At 47.0% G+C, this 23,179-nt stretch overlaps 1 protein-coding gene across 1 annotated transcript; it reads right to left on the bottom strand.

Moving 5' to 3' along the window:
- Nucleotides 1–389: 389 nt before the first annotated feature.
- Dennd2d (DENN domain containing 2D) lies at nucleotides 390–19,624 on the bottom strand. Its single transcript, XM_005357158.2, has 12 exons — nucleotides 19,481–19,624; nucleotides 15,057–15,232; nucleotides 14,194–14,306; nucleotides 13,508–13,577; nucleotides 11,758–11,835; nucleotides 10,790–10,930; nucleotides 9,084–9,232; nucleotides 6,602–6,779; nucleotides 3,124–3,165; nucleotides 2,474–2,558; nucleotides 1,812–2,051; nucleotides 390–1,231 (listed from the first exon to the last, which is right to left on the bottom strand). Exons 1-12 carry the CDS (start codon nucleotides 19,536–19,538, stop codon nucleotides 1,155–1,157), a joined length of 1,407 nt encoding a protein of 468 aa, XP_005357215.1. The 5' UTR covers nucleotides 19,539–19,624; the 3' UTR covers nucleotides 390–1,154.
- Nucleotides 19,625–23,179: the final 3,555 nt, after the last annotated feature.

Genomic DNA, 23,179 nt, shown 5'->3' with positions numbered 1-23,179 from the left:
ATGATTCCTAGAAACTGCAAAACTACAGTTAGGTATGGCACGTGGACATCTACCACCGGCAGCAGGAGTTTGTGTTCATCAAATCAGAGTGTATCCTTTCAACTTCCATTTTGTCCCTCTGCCTCTTGTTACACCCCCACCTCATTTGCATTCTTTGTATGGAATTCAGAAATTTCTAAAGGCTACAATAAGAAAATACAGAGTGAAACAATTCAAAGAATTCTAGAAGACAAGACGTTTCTCTTGTAGGTTTCAACAGAAACTTGAGTGGAGGTATAGAAAAAGAAGGGCCCAGATAACTTGTCAATACTTTGGATTGCCAATGCAGAAACCTTTTCACCTTGAGCTGGAGAATGGAACTGGAATCTTAATAATTATTGTGGTTGAGGTGAGATGCCTGAGATTGAAGGCAAAGGACTAACCCTAACTGGGCTATGGGCAGGCTGGCCTTGTTCGCGAAGTCATGAGACAGCTTTGAAGGGCTTCTGTTGACTGAGGCCAAAGCTGCCTTCTTCCTGCTACCCGTTTCTGCCAAAGATACTGGAAAGCACACCAGACTAGTACCAAAGACTACTATGCTGTGGCCACTCTGATCAAGATTTCTTACTCTTCTTACTAGAAGTAGAGCTGCTGACCCCTGATTTGTGTGATTCCAAACAGCCTAGTGTGACCAGGTCCTCCTCCACGTCTAGTTCAGTTTGTTCTCCTATTCAGTGCCTCCTAGATGGACAAACAACAAGGTTTTTATCTTTATTCTCATCCTCACGTCACGACAATTTTGTACATGTGTCGTTGGGCCACAACAGTGTTCTCCGCTGAGGATTTTATAACGGTGTAGTTCCCAGAAGATGGCATTGGTGGCAACTTCTAGTCAAACACCTGCAGCTGTACTGCTGTTTCCTACTGTGTCCATCCTGCTAAAGGTGCAGCTTTGAGTACAGTTCAATGAGTTCAGATGGGATGAGAGCTCTCAAAGTTCTGAGGCATTCTGACACCAAGGATTCCAAACTCAGACACCACTTTGAAGCAAGACTGGGTTACCAGTTGGAAGGAGGCTGTGGATTCCAAGGCTGGGAGCCTCACTGATTCTGTCACACCAGAAGGGCCAAAGTCCAAATTGGCCTGTAGCTCTAGACACTTGCTCACCACAGCTTTTACTTCACAGTCTTTTCTTTTGCTTTCTTCTGCTTCTTCTGTTCCTCGTATTCAAGTATTTTCTTTTGGAAATAGCCTGTGAGTTCAAACAGGTGTTAGTTAGGCAAACTGATGAGCTCAGGAGTAAGTACTCTCAACAGGCCTGAAGTCTGATCTGTGGAATTACATGTCTACAATCCTAGCTATTGGGAAACTGAGGCTACATAATGAGACTGTGACTCAAAAAAACAGAAAGACCCCACATTCTCCCCTACCCATAAGCTGCCAGAATCTCTAGGCACTCACCACATTTAATCTGACCCGAAGGGGAATCCACAAAGAGTTGTTAGCTCCAGTATAAAACGAAAGAGGACCCAGGCTGCTGAGTGATGAACAGACATCTCTGTACAAACTGCCTGCCCCTGAAGCAGTTTCTCTGGTTACTTCCATTGAGCCCCACTTCTCTGCCTGCCACTGAAGAGACGCCTCTGTCTGTTTCTTTGTTTGTTTTCTTTTCTGAGACAGGGTTTCTCTGTAGGTTTGGAGCTTTCCTGACACTTGAACTCAACAGAGATTCACCTATCTCTGTCTCACGACTGCTGGGATTAAAGGTATGTGCCAATAAAGGTACTCCTTAAGGGAGACACTTCTAGAGAAGTTGGTGTAGCTGTGTATACCTGCAGGAGGGTTCCTGCTCTTCTCTGCTTCCTGGATGAACAGGGAAAAAAGCTGTGTCTTCACAAACTTCTTCACAAATCGGCGCTTGGTCTTGGAGGTGATGGCTTTACAGAAGGATCGTTCTTGGAAGTGGCCTTGCCCACTGGCCTCCCGTTTGATATAGGATGCATAGTGGCCCACAGTCTTGACAAAGAACTGCACAAAAGGGCCTGAAACATGCTCATTGATTTGTTCTGAAGCTGCAGGAGACAGAAAGACCCATTATAGAGCAACAGAAGATTAAATTACCCAAATTCACCTCTAATTATGGTTTCTATTGTTGGCCAGAAGTTCCCAGGGGAAGCAACTGAGTAAATGATTGGAAAGGAAGCCTGAGATGTGAATGGCTTACAGCTACAATACCAACTTCCAGAAGTCTAGGACAGAAGGATTGCCATAAGTTTGAGACCATGTCTCACAAGACAAAAAAAAAAAAAAAAATGAAACTAGGAACTGGATATAGATTCTCTACCATTTCCTATGAAAAGAAGCGAAGTTTCATATTCAGAGTCTAGTCCCCTGTCACAAGCTAGTAAATGGGTTTATTTTAGTAGACAAATTGGGAATCCTTCCCTCAAGCTCCCTGGGAAAGCCTAAAGTAAAAGAAGAGCCGAAAACTTACTCTTTAACTCATTTATCCCCTGACCAAGGGAGCCCAAGATGTCTTCTTGCAGTTTTGGCGGTAAGATATCTTTTTCATCACCAACCTAGAAGGGAACAGAGCTAGGTCAAGGTCAAGGATTCTGGTCAGGAGATCAGGAAGGGGTCCAGGAGAATGTGAGGAGTGCCCTGAGTTCTTGCCCTACTCCACCCCAAAGCACAGCTCCACAGAGAGGAACAGAAGTCATTTCATTGCCTCCCGTTTGAATTCAAGCATGAGCAAGGTTCCCCACAAGTGTATATTGCTTGTTCAAAAGACACTGTGGCGCCGGGCAGTGGTGGCTCATGCCTTTAATCCCAGCACTCGGGAGGCAGAGGCAGGCGGATCTCTGTGAGTTCGAGGCCAGCCTGGTATACAAGAGCTAGTTCCAGGACAGGAACCAAAAAGTTACAGAGAAACCCTGTCTCGAAAAATCCAAAGAAAAGAAAAGAAAGACATTGTGGCATATTGCATCAGTCAGTAAGGCATCTGGGTCCTTGCCTGTGGCCTCACGAGGGGAAGATAGCACAAGTTCTTTCTCAGAGTGTCTGTTGGTCAGTGGGACATCATGAGACTCAAAAGATGTTGGTGGCAAGTCTGTGTCAGCAGGTGCCATCAACACAAACACTTACCGACAATAAGAAGGTTCCTTCACAAAGATTCACCAACAGGACCTGAAGTAAACACAGAATGGCTTTATCTCTTCACAAACCTCAACTGTCAACTCCCTTTCTTCCTATAACTATAGCAGCAACATCAAGATTTGTAATTCTCATTTGAATGTCTCTGCCTGACATTCTCATTCCTTTTTGTGTGTCTAGAAATCTCATTCCCCAGGTAGGAAACTTTATAGGAACTGCTTTCTTAATGCAGAGCCATGTGCATGGCACACACACAATAATTGCTTTGCATATTTGCATATTTTATTTAATTCTAGCAGTAGTTCTGTGAAGCAGGTGCTAGCTCATTTTGTGGATGAGATAAACCTAAGTAAGTTCATGTCAGAATCAAAGGAACTCCAAACTCCAACAGGCAGTTCAAATATCCAGACACAAGTTCAACCTGGCGTATAAGAGGATTTCTGGTTGTTAGCTATAAGCCAGCATTCTTTAGGAAATAGTGAAACTCATTCCCACCTCCCAAAAGGAGTCATTTCCCTTCCCTCTGAGAAACGACTCCCCTAGCTACTCATCCATAATCCTGCTATTCTCTGCTCTCTTTTTTCCTCTCTCCCTCCTCTCCTCTCCTCTCCTCTCCTCTCCTCTCCTCTCCTCTCCTCTCCTCTCCTCTCCTCTCCTCTCCTCTCCCCTCCCCTCCCCTCCCCTCCCCTCCTCTCCTCTCCTCTCCTCTCCTCTCCTCTCCCTGCTCTGCTCTCCTCTCCTCTTCCCTCCTCTCCTCTCCTCTCCTCTCCTCTCCTCTCCTCTCCTGTATCTGTCTCTCACTATTCTCTCTCGCTACGCTCTACTCTACCCTGCATCTCTTGCCATCTCCCTCCCTCCACTATTCTCTCCTCCTCCCTAGCCCTGCCCACGTCCTATGTGCTGACACTGGTCAGTCTACTTCTTTCTGTCTCTGCTCTGGAGTCTTCTAGATGCCTCTCGCAGTTCTCTCGTGTCTGCAGTAAACGTATTGACCATATTATGGAGCCATCATGTCAGGGGTTTCTTCAGTGCGCCTCCTCGTCTACAGTTCCCAGAGGTCATGGTGCTGAGACCTCAATTGTGGTCTTTGAGATCACATTCCTCTTCTCTCCCACCCTCCTTCAGCATCTTGTCCTCTGGTGCACTCAACAGAGGACTGGACAGAGGCAGCCAGGTTTTGAGATTTTCACATTTGCAATCTTAGGTACAATTGCCTAGAGTTCTTAGAAGCTCCCTCAGATTGGCTGGAAGTGGAGGTCAGTGGTAGAGCGCATGTTTAGCATACTGTTGGACTGGATTCAGTTCATTAAAAGCTTAATAACAGCCTTGAGCCTTCCAGCAGGAAATTCAGCAAGGGGAGGACATGAGCTCAGAGTCAACAGGAAGAAGAAAGGAAAATAAGCAAAGGGGCCAATGCATGTACTGGCTACATATGAGGCAAGCGCAGCCTGAAAATCCTACAATTTAGAGCACAACACGAAACAGTCATGCTGCTGATTCCTTAGAGTATGGTTAGGTAATTGGACAACTTCTAATATTCAAATTAAAATATTTTAAATGATCACATTTTGACACCTGAAAACTCATGGACTCTGACATTATCCTTGGTTTTGCTTTGAGATAGGATCTTATGTCATCTAGGGTGGTCTTGAACTCTGATCCTCTTACTTTCACTTCCTACTAGCAAGAAATAGCACAACCAACCTGTACTATATTTAAAACTAACATTCAAAACCAGCAACAATGACAGTATCAAACTGCTACCATTAGACAGGGATTTGATCACCAATGAACAATAGTTCTCCGGATCCTGTGCTGGCATTTAAGGACTATTTGGGGCCCTATGTTCAGTTTCCTACCTGGGTCTTGACAATAGAATGAAGGATCCCTATGTGTTCCCTACTTTCAAATATAAGGAAAGAGAAACTGGAAAATTTGCCAAAGCACGGCCTGCACTGTAATTATCCATCATCAGAGGAGAAAGCCTGAACTAGTCCAGGCCTGAAACAACATGTATAAATAAAGTTTGAATGCCTTCATACAAGGAAGGCTGTTCATCTGGGAATGAAGAGAAGGGTAGGCATGAATATCTTTTTTGAGGTTGTTCCCAAGATCTTTTCAGAATTTCATACTGTCTATGGAGTAATTCCTTTCAGAGAGCTTCTGTGGAGAATCAGAGAAACTTGCACTGTACCCAAAGAGTACTTGTGCGTGCACTCCATATGACTTCCTCCCTTATCCTTCTTGCCCATTTTTCAGAGCAGCTGCAAAGGGATAAATTGAGCAAAAGCTCTTGACTAGCAAGATCCAGAACTCTACTGGCCTTCCGTTTGTCTTCCTGCCTGACTGTCGGGAGGAGCCTCAGTTTCAGAGGAGGGAAGTTACGTAACTTCTGGGGTTGAGACATTTTAGGTTTTATTGCTAAAGTGGGGCTGATACCCTGCTCCAGTTACTCATAAGGCTAAGGGTTGTTCACAGGGCATGTGTACTCAGCACAAGAGCTGGAGAAACAAAAGGCAACAGCCTACTTCTCTCCCTCCCAGGAGTACCTTCTAAAGCAGGGCTTTGGCCTTTCTTTGAGTTCCACTGCCGCCCCATCTGCACAGTAGACTTGCTGGATTCACCAACCTCTTATGCAAAGGGGAAATCCTCCCACTAGGACTACCTCCGGGCCTCTTTAGTGCTTGCATCAAGATGCTTCAAAAGGTAACTCTGCCTCTGCACAGTGAGTTAATGGTTAATCTGGGCTGACCTTCCCAAACAGTCCTGTATTCAGCTATAGCGATGATACTACAGTCTTTAGATCAAAGCACGTTTCAAGTTGTTTGTCCGCCTTTGGGGGTAGATGTACGTGATCATCTTACTTTTTTCCACTCACACAGTTGAACCCTCTTCTGTGTAAGGGTCATTACCAAGAAACAAATTGCAACAAACTCAAGGCGGATTTGGTTCTATATCATCATTACCCACTGAGCTCTGGCCTACTCATAAAGATGGTACTTGTTCACATCTCTTCATCTTCAAGACTTAACAGTTTACAAAAGGGCTTGTTTCCAAGGAATTTGAATTCCAGTGGGGGTGTGCTTTGCACAAGCCAGCTGTGATCATTCAATTCACTGAGAGATCACTCACATGACTGCTCAGTATGGAGAATGAGCTAATAGGATCGTCCCTTGAGCTCAGATTAAGCAGCATCTTGCTTCCTAAATCCAAAAAGGAGTCACTCAAAAGAAGAGAACCAGCATTCACTGGACATGGGCTGAGTATTAGGTGCCCGGCTGGTAACATAGCCATGTCATTTTCCTCAGTCTCTAGCAACTGAAGACAGCCATCCCCAGTTTGCTGATAAATTCAGGTTTAAAGGGGTTAAGTAATAGGTCTCAAATCACACAGCTCTTGGCAGCAGACTTAGGATACAAATCAAAGCCTGCCAGGCTATAAACTGTGCACTCTCTTCAATGCAGCTTACCTCTTCCATGGGACTGTCCATAACCTCCTGTAGGAAGCGCATCTGTACCCCAACCATGAAGGGGGTGGGGCAGCAGACAGTGGCCAGAAGGCTCTCGGGGACCACAGGGATGTACGTGTGTGCCCAACTAAAAGGGTAGAGCAGAGCCGCTGCAGCATGGATACACTGAGACAGGGTACTGGAACACAGAAGAAAGAATGGGTCAGCGAGGCTTCTCTGTTCCTATGCACTGGCTCAGAGCCCCACGCCTACAGAAGCTACTGGAAATGTTCCTACGCTGGGTAAAAAAAAAAAAAAAAAAATCAAGTCTGGAAGCCATGGAGATCATAGAGCTTGTAGCTACTTGTTGCTAAGAGAAGGGTAGAAATCAGGAGAGGCGAGGCCCTACTACCAGGGCGGGGCCCCCTTTAATCTCTATTCCCAGCTAGTTCTTCCAAGTCATTACTGGCTAAAAATAAGAGTGGCTCAGAAGACATGTCTTCATTTAAGCAGGCTATGAGCGAGCCTCTACTCTGCAATGGACAGGGATAACAAGAAGAATAGCACTTCCCCTTCTTTGAAGAACTCACAGCACAGTGAAGAAACAAACCAGCTGACACCAGGCTTTGATGAAGAGGCAGAAGTATCATCCACAGGTCCATGTACCCCTAAGGCTCCCTGTAGCCGTCTGAGGTTACTGAAAGCTCTCAGGTTGGTGCCCGAGTTAGTTTGGGAAATTCCTGGGTTCCAGGAACCACTACTCAGAAATTCCGGAAAGTCCCACAGAGGTGACTCTTGGAGACTTTGCTACACGGATTCCTAATGGCATGACTCTCCAAGTCACAACTCGACCTCTTTCCTTGCCCTCCCCATACACAGCCCATCTCTGGCTTCCCTATTCTCCACTAGGTCTCATAGCTTTTCCTTTCTCCAGCCAAATCGCCCCACATCCAAGGCCAATAAAAACACAGATGCGGAAACCTTGGTATCGAGCTAGCACTTCCTGAGTTTGAAAGACCAAGTCTCTGAGTGCCTAGCTAAAAAAAAAAAACTTGGCGAGCTGGAAGTCCCCTTCCTGCACCAGCCTCCAGTTACTGAAAATTCCATGTGGAAAGAAAGTAGGAAGTGTTAATATTTCCTGGAGAAAGTTCATTCTTGAGAGGTAAATGTGCAGCCTCTTCACACCCCAAACACTGATCAATAGAGAAAGAATTTAGTTGGAGCCTGAGCCCCAGCTGCCACAAAAACTTCTTCCAGTTCCAAGACTGGACTGGAGCAGCAGAGCCTCCTCGGAAACAAAAATCATGACCCTTTCCGCAAGAATTAGCCTATGATATTTTCCCTTTTCGCTATTGTTGACGTTACTATGTTCAACACACAGACCCCCTGACACCTGCCAAGATTCCTTTTTTCTTGAACTCATGGCATCCCTTGATCCTCTCTAGTGGCCTCAACTTCCTTTCCTTCTTCCCCAAAGGATAGTACCAAAATCATAGATAGATCAAAGGACAGATCAAAATGATTGCTTCTTGCTGTGATGACACACACCTTGAATCCCAGCACTCAGTAGGTAGAGACAGGCAGATCTCTGTAAGTTCCAAGACAGCTAGGGCTACACAGTAATCCCTACTCTTTTTATGAGTTTTTTTTTTTTCCCTCTGCCTGACCCAGGTGTTCCTACTTCCTTTTCAGATTGAATTCTCTCAAAGGTGGTAGCCAGCACATGGTAGCTTCCTGCTTCTACATACAGGCTTATACTCAACTGTGAACTGACTGAGCGTAGCAGGTCGTCCTCACCAATCTGCATCTGCCGGTGCCCTGGGTGTCTACCACTGTGCATCATCACCTTTAATCCTCATCATCACAACCATATAAAGCAAATCCAATCAATTTCATCCTACAGATAAGCAGATTTTTACTTCAAGAAGTAAGAAGCTGACCGAAGCAGAACTATAGCTAAAAGTGGAAGAACAAGGTTTGAAAGTCATTCTGCTGGTTTCAATACCTATGCTTAAAGCCAATACATAACCCCTCATCTCCTTCAGAGCAAACACAGAGTCTTCTTGCTATCTCCCCAATGCCTGGCATCTGGCAAACAGCTGACATGCAATAAATATTTGTTCAGTGAGTTCATCAATGTGTAGATGAGCTTATCCTCCATGCCATTATACAGCTTCCTGTCCTCTTCCCCACCCACTTCCCTCCCTCAGCCTGGCCTTGCATAAGTGCAGAATCATGTCTGCATTCACCCTAGCTGGCCCCACCTGTACTGTGCCAGGAACACTCCGTGTCCTTCTTAGATTATAGTCAGGCGGCAATCAGGTTTGGAGATGACCAGACAAGTTGCACTACCTGTTTCTCTAGGCCTAAAATGCAGATCCAGGAACTCAAAGCTGGAAGGTGCACACATGGGCTCTATAGTCAGACTGCCTTTAAGAAGCCCCAGTAATGTCCCTTGAATCGGGGGTACGGATTAGTGCGGCCAGCCAGTGGCTGAGCTTACCTGAGACCTTCTGCCAGGAAGATGATTTTTCTTTCCAGGACTGCAGAGGCAAAGATCTGAATAATCTGCTCAAACTGCAGACAGTTCAACAGAGCACTAAAGTCCACATGCTCTAGGTGGGAGTCCAGGGGCCGTGTCAGTGAGATGAACTGTGAGACGACCAGAGAGAGAGAGAGAGAGAGAGGCTTTAGCAATACAAAACCACAGACCTACACAGACCTATCCCATTCCTCCTACAGGACAGATCTGATCCTGGCTCACCCAGCAGTGGCTTCCTTCTGCCCTGAGGACAGCTAGGTGGAATCTTCAGTATGGCCCATGAGGTCCAGCCTGGGATACATCCCCATCTCCACATGCCTCACTGTGAGGATGGCTCATGGGGTCCAGCCTGGGACACATCCCCATCTTCACATGCCTCACCATATGCATGGCCCATGAGGTCCAGCCTGGGACACATGCCCATCTCCACATGCCTCACCATATGCATGGCCCATGAGGTCCAGCCTTGGACACATGCCCATCTCCACATGCCTCACCATATGCACGGCCCATGAGGTCCAGCCTGAGACACATCTTCATCTCCACAATTCTTACCATGTGAATGGCCCATGAGGTCCAGCCTGGGACACTTCCCCATCTTCACATGCCTCACTGTGTGTATGGCCCATGAGGCCCAGCCTGGGACACTTCCCCATCTTCACATGCCTCACTGTGTGCATGGCCCATGAGGTCCAGCCTGGGACACATGCCCATCTCCACATGCCTCACCGTGTGCATGGCCCATGAAGTCCAGCCTGGGATACATCCCCATCTCCACACATCTCATCATCTACATGCTCTGGGGCAGAGCTCCTGTCCTGCCTAAGCCTGGCATGGGTCAGGCCTCCCATATACTGATCTCCTCGCTTCATTCTTATCCTCAGCCCCAGATGCCCACCTTGGTCATCTTAAGACCTCCTCACCTTTTCTCATGCTACACACTACTTTCTCTTTCAGTGTGATTGCCTAATCTTCCTCTGGTTCTCTTGGCTCTCACGTTCTCTGGTGTGTGTACACCATTTATTCATTTACACATTGACGGATGTGCCTTCTCCATGAGACTTAGCTCCTCGAGGTCAGGAGCCGCATTCCGTTCACCCAGCACCCAGAAAATGCACATTTCAGCACAGAGCACCTCAGTACTTGTTTCCCCTTCAATCCTTATTCTTCCTAGTGACTCCCCGATTCTTCTGTGGGAATGACCAGGTTCAGAGGTACACGTGGAATTTCCATAGTCCCCGCGATCCTGACTGGAATTCCACTTGGGCCTCTAGTTCTTTAGTGACTCGGAACAACTGTACCTCATGACATGGGTGTGGACGTAGGGGTGGGGATGAGTGATAAGAAGTAAAACAGATGGAGACTGTAGGGTAGAGATACAGGATATGCACACGGAGAGAATAGGGGTAAGGTGTAAGAGCAACTGAGAGTTTGGAGACGAGGGACAAACTAAGCCCCATACCCCACTCAGTAGACTGAACAGTAAGTAACTGCTGGTGGGCATCGGGTTAGAAGGCGCAGCACACTGGGGTGACATTTTAGCTCTGCCAAAAATCATAATGCCAGGCTCAGCTTCCCTGTACCTTAGCCTGGTGAATGAAATAAGAGTGTTGGGCAGTCCCACAGACGTCCACCCTCTCCAGCCAGTAGCACACTTGTCAGCCTACCTCTGTGCCTGAGTCAGGGATGAAACTCTTAAGGGTGACAGTCTTTCCGGGTGCGGGGAAGGCTGCCTCTCGGAGACCTTGCATGAATGGGTAGATGACAGCCATGGAGATCTGGTGTCTCTTCTCTACTTCATCTAGGATCTGCAGGGAAAGGACCACAGGAAGCAAGGCTTAAAGGGATTCTACTGAATGCCCTAAGGCTCTCATACTGCTGCTTCTACGCTGGTATTTTCTAGACCCCTCCACCAACTGGCTTCCATCTCATGGACAAAACCTACACCCCCAAGATTTCTTTTGATTTCATATTCCTTTCTTCTCCTAGCACCGACATGAAAGTACCAAGCCTAGTATCTTCCATGCTAGCACTGGCTGGAGTAGCAGTCTGGAAGCCTCACTGTCCCATTTCCTCTGGACTGTCATCAGGGTGAAGCTGCCACCAGCCTTCAGTGTGATTCACAGAAGTAAGATCCACCCAAGCAGAATACCATTGAGTTCCTCTCCCACAGCCAGTCCTTCTGGCCACCAAGACAGTCCATGGACAGAATCAATTCTGCCTTGATTCTATCCCCAGCAACACAAGTCCTTAATTTCTCTTCCAGCTTCATTAAAGTCAGGGTAAATCTTGGGATCCTCACTGTGTTTTTGCCTTTAGACTTTCGTGGTACCCCCATTTTTATTTTTTGATGGATTTTCTCATGTTATACCTCATCTGAGCCTCATACCAACCAGGAAGACAGAAGAACAGACAGCAGTTCTCTCTGCAGGGGAAACCGTCTCCTAGATTTCCTTTAAATAGGGTTAAGCTCCGGTCCCTCCTGTCTCAGTTTTACCCAATATTTTTGATACTGGCTGGGCTACCAGGAAGACATTCTACTAAGGGCTCAAGTTGCAAGGCAAGCAGCCAGGCAGAGCCAGAAAGCCAAACAGGCCTGCCTAACAGGCTCCAAGGAATCTTGTCCTAACCTTACCTTGGAGAACAGGCCGAAGCAGCCGATGCAACTGATGATGCAGTATACTTTGGGAAGGCGAGGGCCAGGACCGGCAGGCTGGGGAGGAACAAGAGTTTCCTTCAGGGCTACAGTTTCCACAAGGGTTTCCCCCACATGAGACTGATGGGGCTAAAGGTGGAGTGCTGTGGATGGGGGTCAGTGGTTAGATGGAGAAGAGCCTGTGCAGAGGTTCTCTTCATGGAACAGACTCAGGGTCAAAATAGTCACCAAAGTCAAAAGATGATGATTGCTATTTACAAAGCCACATTATGCAACCAGCCTAAGGGCCTCTCAACAAGTGAAAAGGTAACAATAATGTGTATAAACAACGTGGAGTATTAGTCATATAATAAGAAAAACAAAATTATGACTTTTTGAGGAAAATGGATGTAGCTGGCAATTATTCTCTAAAGCAAAAGAAACCAGGCACAGAAAGACAAATACATGCTTTCTATTTCATATGCAAGATTTGGATTTTAGAAAAACAAGACGTAAATAAAAGACATGAGGAGCTACAGATGTATCTCAGTGGTTAAAGAGCACACAGTAGTCTTCCAGAAGATCCAAACTCAATGCCCAGCACTGACTCCAAATTCAATGCCCAGCACTGACAGCGGATGGCTCACAGCCACCTTTGACTCCAGCTCAGGGGATGCCCCTTCATCTTCTGGTCTCATAAGACACCCATACACATTTGTGCATACCTCACACACAGACATGTACATATGCACACATCCCACGTAGGCATACACATATGCACACACATATGTGTGTATATGTGTGTATATATATATAATTTTTTAAAAAGAGAGAGACAGGAGAGCCAAAGAGACAGATCCATGATTAAGAGAGTTTGGTGCTCTTGCAGATGACCTAGGTTTGGTGCCCAGCTACATGGTAGCTCACAACCATTTGTAACTCCAGAGGACCTAGCTCCCTCTTCAGTCCTTCAGGAGCAGCAGGCAAGCACACAGTGCACTTATATGCATCCAGTCAAACACTCACACACTTAAATAAAAACAAAGAAAAAGGATGAAGATCATAAAATTAGAAATGAGATTATTTGGAAAGAGCAGGGGAACTGGTGTGATGGGCATAGCAAATATGTATAGTTCAAGTACATGGATTATACATAAGAAAATACCATGATATCTGCTCTTTTATATACAACGGCTATATGCTAATAAGAGAAGAGAAGGAAGAAAAGGAGGAAGGAGGTGTGAGTGGCAGCCTTTGGGGGCCAGAAACCCAAAAAGGTAAACACTACTGACTCATGACTAACATGAGCTGAAGGTCAGTGAGAACAAAAACTAGTGTGTCTTAGCCATGAGGAAATGTCTAGAGAGGAAAGCATTGGAAAGCTGTCTAGCGAATCCTTGCTCTGAAAGCCAAGAATTAAACCTTGTTCAAATCTTAGACTGTCAGGGAGGCTCCAGGGAACAAGGCAAGCAGGCCTGCATAGAAAAGACTATAAGAGGGTTCTGCTGGAGCATCTCACTGAGCCAGGAGAGCCCAGACCGTAGCCTAGTGGCAGGGGAGGGGAGGGACAGTGTGTCCTTGTTCTTGTGGGGTTACTAACAGGGCAGCATGTGTGGAGATGTATTCTCCCTAGAACCACCACTGCCACTGCGCCTGAGCCTTTGTAGCTGAGGCTTTGGCAAGCCCTGCTGTGGAGCTAAACAGTCTGCAGAGAGGGAGGAGCGGTTCTGAGGTTCTGAATAGCACCGACCAGGAGGCGCCTGCAGTATCCAATCTTCCGGCTTCCATCCACGTTGGTCAGGACAAATGAGAAGGTCTCCCTAAGAGAGAGCAAACCAATGTTGTGCATTTGCTCACGCGATTTCTAAAACAAGATTAAAGTCAGCATCAGAGAAGTGAAGAGGAGGACCAAGGGGTGTTGCTGATTAATCACGAGGGTGATCACCTCAGTCACTTATTAAGCACGCAGTGGTGCCAAGCCCAAATGATCACCTCATTTGAGACTCAAATAACCTTTCTGAAGGAGGTTCGATTAGTATTACCATTTTAAAGACGAAGTAAGCAAGACTCAGAGAAGGCATTTCTTATCTAAAATTTGAAGTCACCGTGGACTTCCAGTGTTCATGATGTAAGAAGCTTCTTGCTTGATGTTGTCTTGTTAGAGTCCAAAAACTTTCTTTCTTGTCTACCTTCTGCCAGTGGCAGAGTCAAAAAAAGAAAAAAAAGAGTGACTGTTTCTTGAAGGACAGGTTAGAGGCTCTCAAGCATCTTTGGATAGAGGTCAAGTCCCAGCTAAGATCTTTGGCCTAAAGGACCCTAGGCAAAAATTTCCATGGTAAAAACTCAGCACACTCTCAGTGATGGGGGGAGCACAAGGGCCACACATCTGACCTCCCATCCATATCTGATACCCTTGTCCCCAGGCTGAGTGGTTACCTGGGATAGTCTGTGAGGGGTGCCCACTCATTCCCATCAGGGAAGCAGAATAAAGGAATGGCTTTGAGCAGCCGTTCTTCCTCCTCCTGTTGACCCCGGAGCAGGTTCTCCCTCTGTAAGGAAAAGGCAAGGAAAGTTAGGCAGGGAGGCAGGGGTCAGAAGGCTAGTAGCCTTCTTTCCTGTTAGTATGGAGTCTGCATTCTAGTTCTAGCTGGAATGACCCCTAAGAGAGAATTTGTTCTAGGCCACATCAATATAACCTGGGATTAGAATTCACTATCCTGAGGAATTTTACATATTCAAAAAGGAGGTTAGACAGGTCATCTGAACCCTGAGAGGATGACATCAGAGAGATACCACGTCAAGGAAAAGAAACAACCTCTCCAGAGCTGCTAACAAGAGGGGTCGAAGAGAATGCTGCACTGCCCTCACCCAGCGCACCACCACACAAGGGGGGCTCTAACGCTCTGGGAGTCTGATCTTAGCCTGTGTTTGTGTCTTGGGTCTGCTTGATTCTCCACCACACAGCAGGAAGGGCATGCCTCCTTAGGCGTCCCAGCTGAAGCCGAGCTTTTCTGTCGGAAAAGGTGACTGAGGTGGAATTTGGAAAAAACGAGGCGGTTCCCAGAGGGCGAGAGCACGGGGCTCATTTCCCTGCTCCAGAAGTTTAGTTAGTCGCTGCAGTCAGACCTAGATTCTCGGGTGATACCAGAAAGCTAGGGCTGGGCCACAAAGGAAATGAGAGCAGTGAGCTCAGAGCTCCAGAGCTGGCAGGGTGGTAGGGAGCAGAACTTCACCACCTTTTAAACACCCTTCTGTTTCCCCACCTCTGACCTCGGGCCCCACCTCTCCTCCATCCTTACCTTGGGAAACTGGTAGGTGATCGTGGGTTCATAGTCATCCTCTGAACGCTTTTTCTTTAAAGAAACAACAAGAAGGTATTCAAAGAAGTGCTGGCCTCCAGCAAAGTTAGACAGGGAATGTTCCTGGGTCCTCTCTGGTTCTGTGGCAGCTTCCCCAGTATTGTTCTGAGAAGGTCCTAAAACGGAAATGCAGGGGCCCCCTGAGGACTCCATTCCTCCATTCTGTACGGTGTGTGAGAACCTGGGCCACCTGCATGCCTCAAGGCCACGTTGCCAGTGCTGATACCCAAGCCTGACCAGGCACCACCAGTCACTGGGTGGGACCAGAGCCAAGTGGGCAGTTTCCACACCTGTCCTGGAAAACCTGAAACTGTGGAGTGACACTGGGAGGCAAAGAAAACACTGCTGTAGAAACTGAGGAGCCATGTTGTGTAGGTTCTTGGAGGCCTGATGACTGAAACTACTTCTGCCTACCATAGCGGCTCTGGTAGCATTTCAAACACCCTGAGTAAATTTGTTCTAAATAATCAGATGAGCCCCTAGGGCATTTTCTTATGGCCATACCAAGAGCTGCACAGGAGACATGACTAGCTCTGCAAACTGATAAGGTAATCCTCTCGGTCCGATCACATGGGGGCCATGTGGATTTTGGCATGCAAAGGGAAAAGAAGGAGGAGCACTCCAGGAGGAAACAGCCCATAAGAGGATCACCCCAAAAAGGAAGTAGGCAATCCAGTTCTGACCTGCTCGAAGTCGTGGCAAGCGATTTCGGAGCAGCCTGAGGGTTCGGCCTACCCCTTGTCCTTCCATCGCTCTGGGGTTGGAGGGCATGGAAGTTCTTTCTCCTGCAGGCTGGCCACAGGGAGCCTGAGAAAGAGCCTTCTGCTTTGTTCTCCAATTACAGCTTTACTAAGCCGAACCATGCGCTGTCTCCCAAAGGCAGAGAGCAGTTTCCATCCTGTGTACTCCGTAGTTGAGCAAGAAGGATGTGAAAGGACCCACGATGCAGCTTAACATGGGCACTGACAGAGGCAGCATCCTGGCACTACAGCTCAGCTCTTGGCTCCTCCCAGGAGCCCCAGGGTGTGGTAAGAGAAAAGGTCATGAGCAAACATCTCAAGGCACAGCTGCTTCTGGACTAAGAGCTTTAAATTCCGGTGCCGCAGACCATGTGGTGAGTCTTTACGACCTTAGGCAGCGAGGGATGCCTGGAAAAACCAGACCATGGACTCCAGCCCCTCTGGGATCTCAGCATAGGTACTTTACATCCCATATCTTTGGTTATTCTCTCAAATTGCTTTCTCAAGTTGCTCATCAGAAACTGCAAAGTCCCACCAAGCCAACTGACGAATTCTGAAACAGGCCTTCAGGATCTCAACCAAGAACACAGGACTGAACACTTCCTGCAACCAAGATGCCACTGCCTTACCCTGAATAAGATAAGTAATCTTATCCAGTTCTCTAAAAGTAATTTCTAGCAAGAGAGCGAGTCTCTCAAACAGACCTCATGGATTCGCTCCTGACGGCAAAGGAAAGAACAAAGCCCATCTCTGAGAAGTTCCTGATATTGACGGAATAACTACAAAGGTAAGCCCCTAACTCCCTGTAACATGTTCTAGTCTAAGACAGGGAATTTTTTCATTGGGACTATTCCAAGACTCTAGCAGATTCCTTCTTTCTCAAGGAAGCACTGACTCAGGACATTGTCCCTAGCCTAGAGTAAGGAACTGGTTTCATCAGCAACAATGCGGATATAAGTGCATCCTCACCCCTCCTGGACTCTTGCTCAGTTTTTCTCCTGGCTGGGCCAGGTCAACATCTAAACTGCAGAGCCAGTGCTGTGTCTAAAGGCTGAAGAAGGGGAAAGGAGCTATTGATAACCCAGGTTTCTCACAGAAAGTCCTGAATAAGGAAATGCATGGGATCAGAGGAAAGAGCCCCTGCCAGGAAGTTGCTTAATGGGGAGGGAGGAAGCAAAGTGATCTGGTGCCTGTGTCTGCCACTCCTGCAAAGAATTAGCAATCCTCTGGGAGGGAGTGGGTTGCTATGGTAGGAAGGCTGTCCCTCTGCTCCTAAGAGCTCTAGAACTGGGCTTTTGCCGCTCATATTACAACAGGCTTTCATGGCACCAGGAAAAGTGGGGACTCGGAGGTCCAAAGTTGACTTGTTGGAGAAGCCCCAATCATTGTAAATAGGATGAGAGCTGGAGCAGTGTGAGGGACGAACCAGGACACCCCAGGCAGTCACGTGTCTTTCCTGTACTCTGTATAGACATGTTACATAATCTTTACAGGGTGTCTGAAGGAACAAGCACCTGCCTGAACCAGAAGGGAAAACTGGGGAATTAAGTAACTTGGGTAATTTAAAATGAACAGGATCTGTAGAAGATGAGAATTACAAGGGTTCCAAATCCAAGCTCAGGCCTTCTGGTGTATTACACAGTCAACCTCACATGGTGTGTGTGTGTGTGTGTGTGTGTGTGTGTGTGTGTGTGTGTTGGAAGGGGAGCAGTAATCAAATGATGGCTTGGACAGCCAGAATCATCTTCCCAATCATCCCAGAACCTCAGGAAATAAGTCTTTTCCTAAGTCCTTGGGGCAGCATTTTCACGGCATTTCCTCCTGCTTTGTCAGGAGAAAGTAGGCAACAGCAAAGGCAGAGATCCTAGACCAAAGAAAAGTAACTAGACTTTTTGGGCTGAGGCTCAAGAGAGCGGATAAAAGAGTGTTTTCTCCTTCTCCCTCTTTCAAAAGCGTTTGTCACAGAAAAGCATGAGAAGAGCTAATTTGCATCAAACTCCTGCATAATATAACGCATCTCACTTAATCCCCCATGCCTGGGAATGAATTCTTATCCTCATTTTTAATTGAGAAAGGAGCCACCCTCTAAGGAAGTCAAGAGTCTGGTTACACTAGTTCCTCCACCAGAAAGCCCCTCCCACAACCACCTGAAGGAAAGGGGACTTTGGGGAACCTTGATCTGAAAGGCTGTTGTTTGTTCTCTGGTGAGCTGCTAGCTGCTAGCAACCCAGAACCACCACAGCAGTCTTCCCCACTATTGTTTTACGCAGGCACGCACGCACGCACGCATGCACGCACCCACCCACCCACAGACAGCCCTCTGAGAAACAACTGCTTGAGCCAGAAGGGGAAATCCCCCAGGAAGTAGAAGGATAGCAAGAAAGTTGAAAAAGTCACACCCATATGATCTGACAGGTGCTAAACTTGTGAACAGGCACATATAGATGGGCCTGTCTTCCTGTTCTTCAACCACAAGCCCCCCCTCCCACCACCACCACTGCTACTGCTACCTTTATGCTGCTGTAAGGGTCGGGTGGCAGAAGATTACCCGGGTCTAGGAAGCCCAAGAAAACCAAGCCAGAACTCTGCAGGAAAATTAAAAAAAAAAAAAAAAAAAAGTCACATTTCCTCCCCAATACTGCTCCAGCAATTGCAGACCCCTCGTGCCAAAACAACCACAGCTGGAGCAGATGTGAGGGTGGCAGAAGTGAGAAAGGACAAAGAGCAGATCAGTCACAAGTCACTGCAGATCTGAGAAGGAAGTACTGACCTCAAGTACCAGGGCCTATTACGAAAGGGGTCCACAGACCACTTGCAAATACTGGAAGGGGTGAACTCTTGGGATGACCCCTACAAATCTTTCAGATGTCAGAACCACGGGTTCTGAACCAACTCAGGGGTGGCAGCTCAAGGATAGCACTGGCCAGCCACAAACAACAGATGTTTGTTGAATGAATGGATACATTAATGAATCCTAATTGCCCTTCTTCCAAACCCCAAGACACCAGATACGTAGAAAGGAAACGTGACAAGTTCTTGTCATTTCATCCCTTCCATACACCCTGAACAGGGAAACGCTTCCCACCTCACTGGTCAGAACTCAAGGTCAGGGTTGAGAAAACAGCTGGGCTGACAGTACCTATTCTCTACCTCCCTCCACCTCCCCCCAGACCCCCGCGCCTTGGCCAGTCCTAAGGTCTTGGGGAGCCAGTTTTTGTGGAGCGGTTATCAGCAAGGACAAGCTGGCTCCCAGGAACTGAACAAACGCCAATCCAGTCCTAGGCAGCTAGCTAAGAAGGGAAGCTAAGCGTCTCCCGGAGGGCTTGGCAGCCCAAACTCTAGCCATAAAGCTCTACAAGCTTCCTGGATGGAAGGACACGTGGCCCGCAACCCAGAGCCCCACAACCCTTGCAGGTTCCTAGTCCCCTGCTCCCCCTCAACCCAACAGGTCTGTCCACTCGTTGATCTCTATCTGCTCTCTTGAGTTCACCTGCCTCCTGCCCAGCCCTCCCAGATCCAGCCCAAACTGCTCCTCGATCTTGTCCCCCGGTGCCGCACTGAGTATACAGTCCTGGCGCCCAGGTCCCCACGCCCTCTTCCCCGCGCGCTGTGACCCGCACTAACCCCCGCGGCCGCGCTTCAGTCTCAGGCTGGCTCGGAGGCGGCGGCCGAGCCCATCCATGGCCCCTCCAGTGCCCGGCGCCGGCTCCCACGTCCGCACCGGCCCCGCCCCCCAATCCTTGACCTGCGCTGGGGCCCCCTGGAACTTTCACTTTCACGCGGGAGGCGCGGGGAGGGGGGCACTGGGGCGGGGCAGCGCACCTTCCGGGCTCCTGCCCAGCGCCTGGTGCACCTGGCCTGGCCGCGCTTCCCTGGTCCCCACCCTACCCCACTGCGCGTCAAGGTCTCGGGTGACAGAGGGCGCTAGACAGCGAGCCCGGGAGAGGCGGTGCCACCACACTGCAACCCTCTGTGAAACTCCACTTTCAAAAACACAATGAGAGGTGTCTAAAGAGACCCCTACCTCCAGTGCAAGGACTGGGAGATGCACCTCCCAGTTGTTTCCAAACTAACCAGAGAAGGTGAAGAATTCTCAGACCTTACTCCCTTCCAGCTAAATGTCTGTCTTTGCAAATCTTTTAGGAGCTGGCTACCTCCAGTTCTCTTCCTTTGTCATCTCTTCCTAGAGAAGGGACTGGAGAGGTGGATTAAGGTAAGGACTCCACCTTCCATTCGACCAGTCGACGTTGCTCGTCCACAGATCAGAGGTGTGTGGTCCTTGGACTTCCCACAGGGCAGGGAACCCTGATCGCTCTTTGGGCTGACGGGGGAGGGGGACTTAATTAGGGGAGGGGGAGGGGGAGGGAAATGGGAGGCGGTGGCGGGGAAGAGACAGAAATCTTTAATAAATAAAGAAACGGAAAAAAAAAGCACAAAAAAAAAAAACCCAAAACAAAAGGAGGATACTGGAAGCCTCGTTGCCGTGTGAAGATCAGATCGTGACTGTCTAGGATGGAAACCTTTAGAAAACTGTTCTGTGATACAAATGTAAAGGATGCCTATTGTCAACATTGTAACTATTTCCACTCCTCTTCTGAGGCCAACGCAGCTGCAGCCCAGCCTTTCTTTTTCTCCTCACCTCCGATGTCTTCTAGATAGGCCCAGACTTAACCAGGTTCCTGTAATAAGCACCCCCTGGGGTTTCAGGTGCAGCCTCTCTCCTTCCAGGCTAGTTCAGGTATCTGTAAGAGAGGGACAGGCAGAGTCAGCTTGAACTCTCTGTGTCCACCATGGTCTTTCTAACCTTGATTTCAGGAATAAAGGGCAAAAGGAAATGAAGATCAAAAAAAAAAAAAAAATAAAAAGTCTGGGGTCCACAGTCCTCTTCAGTCTCTCCATGTCTTGACCCCGGGTGACTCCACATTCCTCAGCTCTTTAGTTCAGAAGGAACTGGACAGCCAGCCTTGGCATTAAATTGACTACTCTGGGCAGAGCGTCTTTTGAGTTGCCTTTATTCTGGGAGCAAGCAACTTGCACTTAATTCTAGAGTTTATTTCTGTTTCCTATCCCTCGGATCCTTCCATGAGAGAACATGAAAGGGCATGGCTGTCCCCAAATTCCTTCTCTTATGAGACCCACAGCTTAGAAAATCTCTCACAAAAGGAGCTGCTTATGAAAACCTTGTACAATTTATTGACGTTATTCTGTCTTAACTGGGCCAAACGGTGTTTTCTTCCTTCATAAGCAGACGATTAAGAATATATGTGCACCAAGAAGACAAGGACAAGAAGATTAATGGGAACTGTATTTGCTCGGAGAATGTAAGGAAGTAAAATCTACATTTGAAGCAGCCAGAACATAATGTGGAAACAACCTCAAACGTTCATTAACAACAACAACAAAAAAAATGGGCAAATCACAGCAAAAGTATACAATTGTGTCTTATGCAGCATTAAAAGCAAATAAGCCCCTGTTGCATGCAATATAATGCCCATACTGTGCAAATATGATTTTTTAGCAAGAGTTACCAGACCCAGAATAGATATGCTTCAATTTACATAAAATTCAAAACTAACCTATAGTATGGGCAGTCAGGATGATGCCTCCTTTAGGGAAAAAGTAGGAAAAAATGGCTGGGGGATACCACACAACCTCTGGGGGATACCACACGACCTCTGGTGGGGGATGGAAAGAGTTGACCAGTGCACTCCTACTGTGATGATAAAGCCATTTACTAGATGCTTTGCACTAAAGATTTAGTGTTTTTATTTTATTTATTTATTTAATTGTTTGTTTGTTTTGAGAGAGAGAGAGTTTCTTTATATAGCCTTGGCTGTCCTGGAACACTGTAGCCCAGGCTGGCCCTGAGTTCAGAGATCTTCCTGCCTCTGTCCTGAGTGCTGAGATTAAAGGCATGGACCGCCACTGCCTGAGGATTTAGAAAGCTTTAATAGGCTTTCACTTAGACCAGTGTCAGAAAGGTTGTTAATGGTTGTAGGGAAATGGAGGTGGAAACGGACCAGGAATTAATTTAGAAATTAGTGGAATGTGAAAAAGTACAATCTACATCTCTGGGAAGGATGAACAACAGCGGGGGAAGGGGGAGTTCAGTGGCCTCAAATTGAAGGGATATTTGTGTTTAGCATGGTGGATTCTATGAGAAAAACAAGAAAGCATTTGTTCTTGGCAGAGAGATAGGAAAGGGGAAAAAATAAAGGTTTATAACTCAAGAAAGAATGAATGGAAGAAACAAAGTCTGAGAGGAGAAGAAGGTAAAACAAGCTTTAGTGGGATTTGGCCTTAATTGTGTTTTACTAGGGATATATATTATTTTATAAACATGAGTTTCATTTTGACATTTTCCAACATATATAAACTCTATCTCTTGTCTCCCTCCCCATTGTAACAGCTCCCACTTTCCCCCTACTTTACTGTTTCTACTTTCATGTTTTGTTTTAAGCTACATTTTGTATGTGGGAGAAATATGCAGTACTTGTCTTTCTAAGTCTAGTTACTTTACTTAATATAGTTATCTCCAGTTCATTCATTTTTCTGCAAAGGTCACAATTCATTCTTCTTCATAGCTGAATAATACTCCAATGTGTATATATGCCGCCTTTTCATTCATTCATACTTTAATGTGTACCTAGACTGATGGCATAACCTGGCTATCTTGTGCAGTCAAGCAATGGGCATTGGTATGTAGGCATCCCCAAGGCTTCATGTCATTAAAGTCATAAAAACAAAACCTGTCAACTGGAAACTTGGTGCAAGCTTTTGCCAGTCGAAACGCAGGAATTCTAGCACAATTATCAACTGCCTAAGGCCATCTCCTCCCCAGCCATAATCCTGTGGATTTTCTAGGAGTCTCACCTGAAAGCCCACTGCAGGGAAGTTACATGGTACACTGCCCCTCTTTCAGCCCTAGTGATTTCTGGTTTTTTGTTTTGTTTTGTTTTTTTGTAACACATCTCTGGAGCCACCTCTTGTTTCTCTTTTATCAAAGGAGAAAAAAAAATGGAGGAGATCTTAATAAGCTCCAGTCACTAGTGGTGTGTGTGTGTGTGTGTGTGTGTGTGTGTGTGTGTGTGTGTGTAAGACAACAGCTCATGCTCCCTTGAGGAGAATACACTCAGGAGCATCTTATTTGCCACTCTTTTTCATGAGAAGTGCACACCCAGACCTGGGCATTCATCATTTCTTATGAGCACATCTCATTCTCACAGCCATAGTGCTTAAGCCTATATTAAAACTATCACTGGACAAGTTTTGGCTCTGCTTCACTATCTATTCTGGCTAGTCTTGAAATTCTCTTCTGTGTCA

Source organism: Microtus ochrogaster, chromosome 21 (assembly GCF_000317375.1).
Source record: "Microtus ochrogaster isolate Prairie Vole_2 chromosome 21, MicOch1.0, whole genome shotgun sequence".
Lineage (NCBI taxonomy): Eukaryota > Metazoa > Chordata > Mammalia > Rodentia > Cricetidae > Microtus > Microtus ochrogaster.
The sequence above is the reverse complement of the archived record's forward strand: the minus strand, read 5'-3'. Positions and strand labels throughout refer to the sequence as shown.

Bases quoted from the DNA above. Each gene is read 5' to 3' on its own strand.
- Dennd2d (XM_005357158.2), bottom strand. From the start codon at position 19,538: ATGGATGGGCTCGGCCGCCGCCTCCGAGCCAGCCTGAGACTGAAGCGC. The intron at 2,559-3,123 runs GTAAGTGTTTGT...GTTCCCTTCTAG, and splicing joins AAGGAACCTTCTTATTGTCG to GTTGGTGATGAAAAAGATAT. The intron at 2,052-2,473 runs GTAAGTTTTCGG...TGTCTCCTGCAG, and splicing joins GGGGATAAATGAGTTAAAGA to CTTCAGAACAAATCAATGAG.